Here is a 12,475-nt window from a genome sequence, read left to right as displayed (position 1 = left end):
AAGTGCCACCTGCAGTGGTGGTTTATACGAGATGAGGTTTCCTCTACCAGAAGTTATAATGAGACCACCCAGCCCCTATTACATATGCCATGGATTACAACCCAGATGGTAATGATTTCTCCCTGTTACCACAGCCAGATTTGATCTGAGTTTGAGCAGTACTACAAGTCTCCTCGGCCTAGATCCTCCGGAGAAACTCTTCTTACCTATGCAAGTCACATGCATTTTACTCATATGAAGAGGGTCATTAATTACGTGAGTGTACGTCCACTGAAGCCACTAGGACTCTTTCAATAAATGGGTTTACAGGTTTAAGAAAGGGTATGCAGGAGTGAATCGTAATGCTGTCTCCGTTTTTGTAGTGGCATAAGTAGAGGACAGTGTTTCTGGCTTCCTTCAGTTTGCTTCATAGTCCTACCCCAGTTGTTGTTTTTAGTAAAGACTAGCATAATGCTCAATAATATTTGGAATTGTACTGAGAGGAATTAAACAAAACTGGTGGAATATCAGGAAACCAGAGATGCCTTGAGCAACAGCTGCAGTATGTTGCAGGAGAACGTATGGCAAGAGACAAAACAAATGGTGAAATGAAGGGAAACGTGGATGATGGGGAAACAGGTTTAATTGTGTGAGGGAAATGCCCTGTTTTCATATGAATGCATTTGTTAAAGTGTATAAATAAGTATATGTAAATGTATGTAAATAGTTCTCTGAAGCAAATAAGAAACTACAATTAAAAGGATAGCCAAAGTTACTAACTGAAAGTAATGATGAACCCAACCATTGTAGTTACAAGCTTTACTTCAGCTCCAGAAACTCAGGTAAAAAGTTTGGGAAGTATTTTAAGGCTGTGATGGTGGCTTGCTGTAGCAAAAGAACAGAATCCACTTATTCATGACAAATGTCACTTTTATCACTTTGACACAAGACAGTGTGAAATACCCAATTAGCAGGCACACCTCCTTTTGGGTCTTTAAATTGGAAAACAAAAGAACAGCTTTCTCAGATTTTAACAGTGTTCTACTGGCTGTCTGGGCTACAGCAAAAACAACAATGTTTAACCTACTCTTGATCAATAATTAACAGAAAAACATATCTAGTAACAGAGTTTTTAACAATGCCACTTTTGATGTGGAATTCTTCATGGTCTGATCCAGGTGGTTCATGTCTGGAAGTGATGCATGACCTATGTTATTAAGCACACTATCATGGGTCAAAGTCCAAAAGCCTTATTTTAGTTGGAAAAGTCTAATGAAAACCTTCCCACAAATTTAATATATGCCTTAGTTTTGGTCTGTAAGTGCAGACTGTGTGTGCATCTTTGCCAGTCCCTATGTAGAAGAGAGTTTGTGTGTAAAAGTCCTATAAAAGAACTAGCGCATTTGCAATATAGAAGGCTTAAATCTGCTCCTTGGACCTGTGTAAATACAGCTCTTGCTCTGCCACTCTCATAATCAACTCAGCAAACGAAGTGAATAGTTTGGGCCAAAGACATCCCTGATGTCACATTCTTAACTTCAATGGAAACATGAATTTGGTACTGTATGTTTAACATGCTAAAAGAACAACTTTCACAGTATCCCTCATAAAAATCTCAGGGCTTGATTCTCCTCTCACTTATGCAGGTATAAATCACCATTGAAGTCAACAGAATTACACCAGCTTTAATTCTGGTACATATGAGAGGAGATTGAGGCCCTTAAGGTATTCAGCTATCTAGGCTATCTTTACGAATATACTGATATGATCAGAAAGCTCTCCTCCTTTACAGAGAAAAGATGAGGAAAAAAAGCAAAGTGACACTAATCTTTTCTGAGTCAGGCTTTCCTCTTGGGTGTGACTACATGCAGAAAAGCTGGGATTTCCAGGTGATACTAATCAAAGATGGCACAAGCAACTACAAAGCATACAAATAAAGCATCCAAGTTTCATGTATTAAACCAACCAGGACAGCATTCATGGTATAAAAGCTAGGATACAGTCAACTGTATTGCTGTGAGGTGCCTGGAGCTTTATTGCATACTAGTGGCATAAAAATAAATTATGTTAATTTCTTTATTATTATTATTAGTAAACACATAATAAGATTAAAACATAATGCACACTAACAGTTGGCTATCCTGCCTTCCAAATATTCCACATATTTTACATAGATGCCTTTTAGATCAGGAAATAGAATTTTTACAGCTGCTCCCAACAGGAAAGCTTATAGTCTGTCCCAGTTTTTCTTTAATAGCTACTCACATATATGTGTGGATATGTGTATGTGTGCATGTATATGTACGGAAAATTTCCAGTTATTTTCTGAATCCTGACCTTAAGTCAAATGCACACTCAAATTCAGGCGCTTCTTCATCAGTCTGATGCAAAATGCGAAAGTGCTACACACGGACTTTAAAGTCCTTTTATGCCACAGTAGTTTAGACCTTAATGTGATGGAAAATCCAGCCCCTTGTTCTCCCTGCAGAGGAGAAGCAAATGAGCATCAACCTGCTTAACAGGTGATCCTGCCACAGAGCTGAACCGAAGGATGGGTGTGTGGGCAGATGGATGGCAAGAGAGAGGAGAAGTTGGTGACATTGAGCAAATACTTAGCTCTCAGCTAAAGCACTTAAACTGTGCACTTTAATGGTAGTTATGGAATGCAAGTAAGAAACTGAAAAACTAGCAGCATGTTAGTGTTATCCCTGAAGCTTATCTTGCTCTAATGAGAAAAAAACAGGACAGAGGAAACAGACTTTAAAGGGTACCATTGAGCATGCTACCGTCAGTGTCACCTGCTGATGAGTCAGACCAACATCCACTTAAAAACCTTATTCATTGTACTTCTGGACAACAAAGGAAGTCTAGTAGTTTGACTCTATTGTCAGCATCCAAATATATAAAAAATACTGATAGGTTCAAATGATTAGACTGAAGGAGATGCACCCTTTGACCACTGTTCTGCAAGCACTGAATAACTGCACTCGTCTAGGCAGTTCCACTGAGTTCAATGGAACTATTTACAAATTTGAGTAAATAATTTTAATTAATTTACTATTTACTCATGTCCATATATATTTGCAAGAGGAATCTCCAAAAGCGACAAAAGGACGTATCTCCTGTCTTAAGAAGAATGTTCATTAGAAAAATTAGCAATGATCTTTTTCAGAGTGAAACTTGTAAATAGGAAGAAATTCAATTTCTACAGGTGGACCTGAGACAGTTACTCTTACATATTTGCTGGTGCACTGATCCTTCTGGCAAGTCACAGAGACAAAGAAAGGCTTTTAATCTTTAAAAGTCCCCCAAAAAAGAAAAAAAACTGAGTCTCTTTAAGTGTTTAAAAAGAGCATTCACTGAATGTTGCGGCCAGAATAAAATTAAAATTCTAAGTTGGACCTGGTCTCATGAACATTTCTATTTTGAGGTAGCTTTAATAAGAGGAGGCTGGTTCTTCATTCCAACTACAGCAATTGGAGTTTATGCCATGATGTGATTCAAATCCTGCAGTCACCCATGTAGAAGGCAGGTTGTCTACAGACACAGTAACGTACTATGCTGTAGCAGTTGTGGTTAAAAAAAACCTAAAACACATAATTCAGAGACAGATTCAGGAAAAAAACACAGTTCTAGCATGTATATTTCCTGTCAGGAGGAAATGAAATGACATTTTCCTAAAACAGAGGAGGTGTTTGCTGTTGGTCTGGGAGCTCATTCACTGTTCATCTTATCAGACTGTCTCCATGTGTGGACATGGTCACATCTTTCTTTTGAGAAGGTGCATGAATAGACTCTTCTTGCAAGATGTCTGTCTCAGGATAACTTATTTTCCAGCTTGATGACTACGAGCTCTTTTTTGTCATTCTTCCCCAGTACTCATCTTCGAATCAATCCAAATGTAACTGCTGTTCACAGTGGAGCTTTGTATGCACGTATACCTCCCCCTCATACAAGCTCCAAAGACTACTTGTTTCTTAAGCCTCTTGTCTTCATGCACAACATTTTGTTGCAATCCATATTTCTCGGCCTAAGTTTCTGGTCTTGCCAAAGAAAGATATCATGGTTTCTGATTTGTTTGTCTCAGCAGCAAGACTGGCCTAGTGCGTTTTCCAGTTTCCTCTTCTTGTCAATCTCCCTTTCCCCCCTTTTGGTGTGCTCGCCCTCTTTGTGGAGTGGTGGTGAACAACATTTAGGGAATACGGAGCAAGGCAGGGACTTTTTCACCAAAGAAAAATGTCTTTTGGTCCAGAGCCCTGCAGTGTGTTTTTTTGTTGCAAATTTAACTTGACCTTTCCAGAAATTCTCTTCCAGCCCTCTGCTCTCACTCACATGTGCAGCTTGCTTGTGCATGCTAGATGGCCTGTTTATACCAACGCCAAAACCGTGACACCAATTTCTGGACACTCATCCAAGCTAGCTAGCTTGGGTTATGGTAACATCTCTGCTAGCAGCCACATCTTCAACTACAGTACAGACATACCTGCTGACTGCTAAACCATCCGTTTGGAAGAGGGTATGCAAACTTCCCTAACTTGCTTTTCTTCACTAACCTGCAGACAGTTCTCCAGAGTTTTCCCCAAATTTTTAAGAAAATCATCTGGTAAGGCATATAAAAGACTTAAATAAGCAATCAAAAATCTGCAGTTTGGAATGCCAAAATTTTGATTTATTTTTTACTCCACAGAATTTCACTGCTGACAATAGTTTTGTACAGGTTATTAGTGCAAAGCAATGCGACCCAGAGCCATGCTTCTTGTTCCTCCTTGGTAAATGCCATATCTGTTTGTCACTATTGTTGTCACTATTAGAACATTTTTCATTGGCAGATGAAAGACAAAATGTGCAAAAGGATCCAGTAAACTATTCCATATTATTGTCAGTACAACCAAACCCATAAAGTCCCTACTCTGATGATGATGTAGCCTCTTATTTAGGCCAACTGTCAGAAGCCAGTGCAATACATTCTAGTGACTAAATGATGTACTAGTGGCATGTGAAATGGTGAAAAGTCTTTGGAATAGGCCTACAAGAGAAATGACTGCATCCTTTTTCACTCTGCTTAGATATTAAAATGTTTTGTGATATAAAATTCCTACCTTGTGGGAGCCTCCTGTTAGTTAAGTTCTCTGTTGTTACATCAGGCAAAAAATTAAAATCCTACATATATCTTGATGTTATGCATTTGTTTTGTCTTCTGATCAAGTTGTGAAATCAAATGGGATTTAACTAAAACATTTATGAATCTTCTGTTTGTAGTATCTCTCTTGCAAGCCCTGTTAATTGGAGTATTTCTAATAAAGTTTAGAAAAGGTTCTAAACAGACCAAAAGGGAGTTATTTAATATGAAAATTTAGAAGGAATACAAGATTTATATAAACTATTTAAACTGGAACATTTCTTTTGTTAGTGAGCTGTTTTCTGAAGACAATATCTAAAAGTATCCTGTCCATTCAAAGGATCCAGAATCCCTCAATGCCAAATATATGCCAGAGATTTCAGCTAATTTTCGATTATTCTTGAAAATGATGGATATAGTTACTTCATAAACCAAACTACCCAGCTGCAGCTGCAAATTTTTATTTGCAGTATTGGAAGCCATATTAAAGTATGGCTAAAAGCTAACTTTCAGCTTTAGTAACCATGCTTCGATTTTTTTTTCAAAATTCCACATATGTAGAGCTTTTATAATGTACATTCTTTAAGGGGAGGTGAGAACTTGTGTCTAGAAAAGTGCACAGCACATTTTGTACCATGTATGTATTATAAGTTGTTGGTTTGTGGCATGTGCAAAGTTAGTTCTGTTCATGGAAAGGAAGTCTTGTTTCTTCCCTAGGATGGGGAAAACCCTGATCTGAATGGGGAGAAGCCGCACCTTTGTACCTCCATCTTATGACCTGCCTGCCAGGGAGATTATAACCCCCCTGCTCCCCTGGTGAATACATATGCTGGGTGTTTACAAACCTCTTTTCAGTCAATGGAGAGGTGCAGCAACAAACTCAAGGGCACTGCATAACTGAACCCCGCAATGCGGTGTTTAGAGTGTATAAGTCAAAATAAGACCACTAGAATTCCTTGCAGCATCTGACCAAGTTCCACGTGGAAGTTACTCCGTTCGCCAGCTGCGCTGTGATCCTGCACGCTAGGTATCGTAGCACCTACTTTTAAAGTATGGCTCCTTTCCATTACCAGCACGTTACTTCGGACTTGTCTAATACCACTCACTAAATGAGCGCACGAATTTACCGCACGCAAATTACTGCGCGGCGCTGCGGGAGCGGCCGTGCGGGCGCGCTGTAATCAGCCCGGCACCTCCTCCGCGCGGCGAGCGCAGCGCCGCAGCGAGCCCCCTCGGTGGCCCTGGGGCGCCGGGCCGCACCGCCCCCGGGCCCGCTCCCCGCCTCGGGGTTCCCACGCCGCGACCCCCGAGCGCCGGTGGGGCTCGAGGCCGGTGGCCGCACGCCGCCGCCGCCGGACCCGCGCAAGCTGCTGCGCGGCCGGGGGGCGCGGGCGCGGCCTAGGCTGCGGCCTGCGCCGTGCCCGCGGCGCGGGGGCTGGGCTGCGGCGGGGGGAGCGCCGCCTCTCGCGGCTCGCCGGCGGGGCCTCCCGCGGGCGCGGCGGCGGCCTGCGCGGCTACCCAGAGTGCAGCAGGCGGCGCGGCGGCGGCGCGGCGACAGCTCGGTGTGGCGCGGCGGGCGGGCGCTCTCGCGGCCCGCCGGGGCGGCCGGCCCCGGGCCCAGGCGGCGGCAGCGGCGGCGGCGGCGCGGCCCAGAATGCGAGAGTGAGATGCTTCCCCCGGCAGCGGCGCCCCGGGCCCAGGCGGCGGCGGCCCCCGCGTGGATGCGGCTCTGGAGCCGGCGCTTCGCCCGCCACAAACATTTCTATAGGACTCATTCGCCCTGCTGAGGGGAGCGGCCCGCTTCGGCCCGGCCCGGCCCGGCCCGCGCGGCCGCCTCTCCCCCCCGCCGCCGCCGCCGCCGCCTCCGCCGCGCGGCGCGGCTCCTTCACGGACTGCGGGCCCCGCGGCGGCATGGAGGCCCCCGGCGGCGCCTCGCCGCTCAGCCCCGCGCTGGTGGGCCGCCTCCGCCAGGAGCACGAGAAGGTAACGGCCGAGCCCGGCGCGGCGGGGGGGGGGGGGCGGGCGAGGGGCGCCCCCGCGGCTGGCGGCCCCGAGGCGGCACGCGCCGGAGGCCTGCGTACGGCCGGCGGGCACGTGACGGCGCTGACGTCACGGGCGGCCGTGGAGGCCGGCGGGGGCGGCCGTTAGTCCCCGGCGGGCCGCGGCCTAGCGGCGGGCCTGGTGCGGCCTCGCCGAGCAGCCCCGGGGCCGGGCCGGGCCTCGCCGAGCAGAGCAGAGCAGCGCAGCCCCGGGCCGCTGTCCCCTGCTGGCGGCAGCACGTGGGCAAAGGGCATCCGCAGGTGTGAAGCTGGGCACTGACTAGGTTTTTAGTTCTGCTGCTTTTTTCGTCACTGTGACGTTGCCAAAACGTCATTATAAAAATAAAATATCAGAATAATAATTGCGGTGAAAGTTTTGAAGAGACCTATGTGTTCCCTCATGCACCTTTGGAGTCATTACAATCTGCTGTATAAATGCTTGCTATAATGTGTACCACATACCATTAAAGTAAAGTAAGTATTATGGCTATGTGCACAGCTATATTTTTAACGTGTATTTTTTGTCCTCCTTAATTTTCTTTGTTCTATTTTTATTTAGAGGTGTAATTAGATGTGTTTATAACACTCAGTCCTGCAGGTAGGCCTGTACAAGGCCCTGCTGGTGTCCATGAACTGTTTGAGCTCATGGGCCACCTTGAAAAGTTAGTTCATCAAAAATTAATTGTTCATGACTTGTCTTTAAAAAAATCAATTACTTTTGCAGTGGCTTTGAAAAAGCCAAACTATCAAGTGTCTTCTGTAAAAATGCTTCCTCAGATTTTGGAAGCTGATTCTGTATTTGGCTGTAGTACAAAATTTGAGATCCCTCTTTCTGCAGATTACATTCATGATCTAACATGAGTAGGCCCTGGCAATTTGGGTAGTGGTGGGGTTTTTTTTGTTTTTGTTTTCTTTTTAAAGTCCCAGTCTTGCAGCGAGTTCTGTGTGAGTACAGGTGTCTTTCAGTATGGAACTCATGGTCATATTTGATACATCAGTGGCACAAATAGATATTTGCCCACAGTCTGCATGCTTTTCAATCTTTCTGTTTATTTTTCTCATACTAGTAAACATTTTAAAGCTGCTTGGAAGATATACATAAGAGCTCCCCAGTTATAAAGGAAAACTTCACACTGTCTTCACTGTATATTGCTTTGTCAACTGTTGCTTTCATTAAGAGTAAGGAAACTGAATGCGTGTAGGACGTAAATCACATGCCTTGTCTGGAATATTGGGTACAAAAAGGTATCTGCTTCTGAATAGTAGACTAGATGATTACTAAAAGATCTGCCTAATCAACTGACCATTAATGTGGATGAACGGTAAGAGGATCTGTTGGAATAATCTGTACAGTCCATTCTGTATGGATAGTAACCTATTATACCGGTAATTGGTGATAGCGACCTGTCAACTTTGACAGATTCAGTTAATTTTCAAGGTGGTAGAATTTGGTGAAGAATAATATCTCTGGTACATTATTGTCAGTTGGGCCTAATGTGTAAGTGGATGTCTGTCATAACCACATAGAATTATTCCCGGTTCATGGTAAGATCCCTCTGTAAGCAAGACTCTTCTTAAACAGATCTGATCCAGTGGAAAAGAGGCCCAGGAGACCATTAATTAAGCCTCTGTTAGGCTGATGTACCAACATTATATTTTATCATAGGGAAACTTTACATAATTTCTGCAAATTGTCTAAAAAAAATTGAACACTTCAGCTTCAATATGAAATTACACTAAAGAACTACAAATCTTGGTTACAATGGAGTGTCATGATGAAGATATAGTAGACGTTCTCTCTATGCAATGAATATATATAATTGGATTACAACAGTATTTTCAGTTATGAAAATATTGTATTTTAAGATGGAGGAGGTCTTTTCATTTCAGCTGCCTCTTTTCGGAGATTCATATTTTTCTTACAAAATTACTGAAGTTGAAGGCTCATGTTTTGGTCTCAGCACAAGAGAGGGAGAATTAGTTATCCAGTACGCTGGTAAACTGGTAATCGCCAGTGTGAGCATCATAACAAATAGTAAAGTTATTTAGTCAGAACTCTGTCTGTATGTGCTGGGATTAAAGCAGGTGCATATATTTCTTTTAATTAATATGATATTGTTCTATCCCAGTCACGTTTAATTAAATAAATAGAAACCTATTTATTTCCGTTAGTCTGAAAGCAACCTTTAGTGTAGTAGTGAAACGCATCTGCCGAATTATCTGTCTGCAGAATTAAAGATAGTATTTGAATCACAATTGATTGTTTTAACATCTAAGCTATTGTACAACCATAGTTTAGCCATGGATTTGAGTTTTTAAGTGCTAAAGAGCTGCTCTGGAGAACATCCTGACTGAGGCTTCCTTCCTGTTTAAAAATATTAAAGAACAGGATGTTCATGACTTTCTATCTTTAATCTGATTCAAGCTGCAACTTCCAGGTTTAGGACCCCTGGTGAAAAGTAATTTTAATTCTTGTTTAGGACTGCTTGTCTGTTGGACAGATTTCATCTTGTTAATTTGTGGTGATAGTAAGACCAAACTGTTAAAAGCAATTTTCAGTGCTCCCACTAAAGGCACTTTGTATAAAAACATGACTTAGAACGTGTATCTTGGGGATAAATTATAGAGGAATATCTTGTAATTTTCATGATAAAGACCATCATTGGAAGCACCGTGCCTGCGTAAAGTTTTGGATATTTCTGTAAGAAGAATATAATGTATGTATCATGGATTACTTGCAAAAGCAATATATGTTAGCTGAAAATATTGTGCTAAATCTATTGCAAGTTAGTACAGGAATTATAAAATGAATATTTAAATAGGTGGATTCTCATACAATAGAACCTGAATTTAAACATAATATTTTATATACATTTATTCCTACAATCAAAAAGATTGGGATTACTAACTGATAGGAAGTTGACCAGTTGAATCTGTATGATTTGGTAAGAGTTCTGTAGATAGTGAATTTACAATGGGCTGATATGTTCTGTAGTTTCTGAGCAATGCAATGAAGATATGCATAATGGAAGACATTACAGAACTGATTAGACCCAAGAGACATTTGTAGAGTGCAAACCTAGGCTTGGAAAATCTAAAAGATTCCAATGTTATTTGTCAATACAGGTTTTTTTTGGGGGGGGGGATTTGCACTGACTTTTTTTTTTTCTTCTTTTAGTAAAATTAGGACAGGGAAGTGACTTTCTTGTCACTTATCATGACAACAAAGCACAATTAGGTTTAATATAACTATTATGGTAACTCATTGGCCATTGCATATTATGGCAGATTCTTAATTTTTATGAATTTAATTGTGTGATCTTTAATTTCCAAATTATTTGCAAGGTCCGGGGAACTTACAATTTTTTAGCAGTTAAACAACTTGAAGGGTTTATGGGGAAACAAAATACAGAATCCTAAACTTACATTCTTTTATTATGTTTTCTCATCTTCCTGTATGAATTAATCCAGTGGCTGTCTGCTTCTGCTTAAGTCTTTTTCAAGTAATACCTGTATTATGAACTTGACAGTTTTAAAGCAGTACCTACAGTCAGAAAAAAAGCAGTGATGCTGAGTAGGGTCTTGCACCACTGGTGCAAGAGCAACGGGAGCTGTTTGCTGGCAGACTCAAAGGATGAGATTCAGCGTGGTTTCCAGGGTAGTGTCTCTCAGGGTATTGTACTTCTTTCCGCCTGCATACAAGTTAATGGACTCTAGAGGAAGAGTATGAGATGCCGGTGCAGTAGGACTTCACTTCCCACACTAGCTATTTGAGGAAAGTTAACAGTGTCTGAAACTCCATTTGATACACTCTTTTTTAAAAGGTCCCTGAACAATTAACACTTCAGAAATTTGTGATGACATCGACTCCACCCTATCCAGTGCTTTTTTTGTATTAGTGGATTCCAAAAATCTTTTCTCATGTGCTGCCCTCAAGTAAAAGGACAAATTCAGTCATTATCTGGAAGACTGAAGCTTTCACATGTAAGAGTTGTTGTTCTTGCAGTGTTAATTGATCATCTCTCTTACTTTTTCAGTCAGTGTTCTGGTAACTGTTGGGTAGCAATATTTGTCTATGCTCTTAGTAATATGAATTAAATATCCACCAGCTTACAGAGTGTCAAGAACTGTGAAATAAATTAACACATCTTAAATTATATTTCTATAGTAATGAAATGCTATGAAGTCAAACCATTCACAAAAGAGTTTAAAGAGTGTTGCCTTTTTTCTAGAGTGGGCAAGTCTGTATGTGTCCTTGCCTCATCAGTAACTAAAATGTATATGTGTGGTTACAACCACAAAATTTAAATGTTGCTAAATTGTGCTGCTCCTGTAGTCCTCTACAGATTACGTCAGTAAATACCATGACCAGAGTACTGTTTGGCAATCATTTTTAGTATGTTTAGCATCTTTGTAGATCTCTGTTCTGTAAGTTTATGGGCATAATTGCTCTTCTCAGAATGACTTGGGTACCCGTTATCTCATGTATTTCTTTCCTCCTTTGAGACTGCAAAATTGTATTCTGTTTTAATTTGAAGTTCCAGTCTTGTAAAAAGATATGCTAGGTCAGAGCGTGCCATCTTGACATCCTCAGTGCAGCTGCTACACTAATACTTCAGTTTTTCAGAGTGGGCCAATAGGACACATAGCTGTTCGGGAGGTAGTGCACTTGGATGAACCCCTGTGAAAGCCAGTGTTGGTCAGTGGGGGTCTCAGGGCAAGCAGCAGATAAAGGCAGGCTTTGTGTATCTGCAGAGCGCAGCGCTGCAGTGTGCAATTGCTGTATTTTTGTGGTCCCTCTCCCCAACTAACCACAGTCCAGTGAGCCAGATCCTGGACTGTATCAAGGCTGTGTTTAATGAAGTTCAGGTGGGATGTAGTGAAGCAGAGACTATTGTGCGTGTAATCTCCCTTCAGCTGTGGGGCTAGCCAGCCACAAATCTTGTCTTTAGTTTAAAGTATGGCAGTGTCAAGACAGCTGTGCTTCACTTGTGCTGACAATGTCACTGCTAGCATCTGAGGGTTTCTCGTGCATCAGGACACCCCAGTTTTTCACTTTTTCCTCTGGTCGCATTCCCTCCAGTGAGGACAAGAAAAGGTAGTGGGATTAGGAACCATTATAATAGCCCCGAGTTTCCAGAAGATTTGCTTGAATTGGAGAATATCTCCACTTCTGTGGAGTTAATAGCTACTTTGGACTGATATAAAGAAATTACCAGACAAACAAAAATCTAGATTTTAATTCTTATACTGTAGAAATGTGCAATTTGTAGAAGAAATGCATAATGACAAAAAAAAACTATGGAAGCTGTTGTGTCCTCCTCTAAGCCTCTTACCT

General features: G+C 42.1%; 1 protein-coding gene across 1 annotated transcript in view; it reads left to right on the top strand.

The window, feature by feature from the left end:
* The first annotated feature begins 6,956 nt into the window (after window positions 1-6,956).
* Window positions 6,957-12,475, top strand: part of URI1 (URI1 prefoldin like chaperone) — a 44,887-nt gene continuing 39,368 nt past the window's right edge. The window contains exon 1 of the mRNA XM_067302520.1: window positions 6,957-7,081. Coding sequence (XP_067158621.1) covers window positions 7,010-7,081 — 72 coding nt within the window. The 5' untranslated portion in view covers window positions 6,957-7,009. The remainder of the gene's footprint in view (window positions 7,082-12,475) is intronic.

Source organism: Apteryx mantelli, chromosome 10 (assembly GCF_036417845.1).
Source record: "Apteryx mantelli isolate bAptMan1 chromosome 10, bAptMan1.hap1, whole genome shotgun sequence".
NCBI classification, from domain to species: domain Eukaryota; kingdom Metazoa; phylum Chordata; class Aves; order Apterygiformes; family Apterygidae; genus Apteryx; species Apteryx mantelli.
This window is presented reverse-complemented; position numbering and strand designations above follow the sequence as displayed.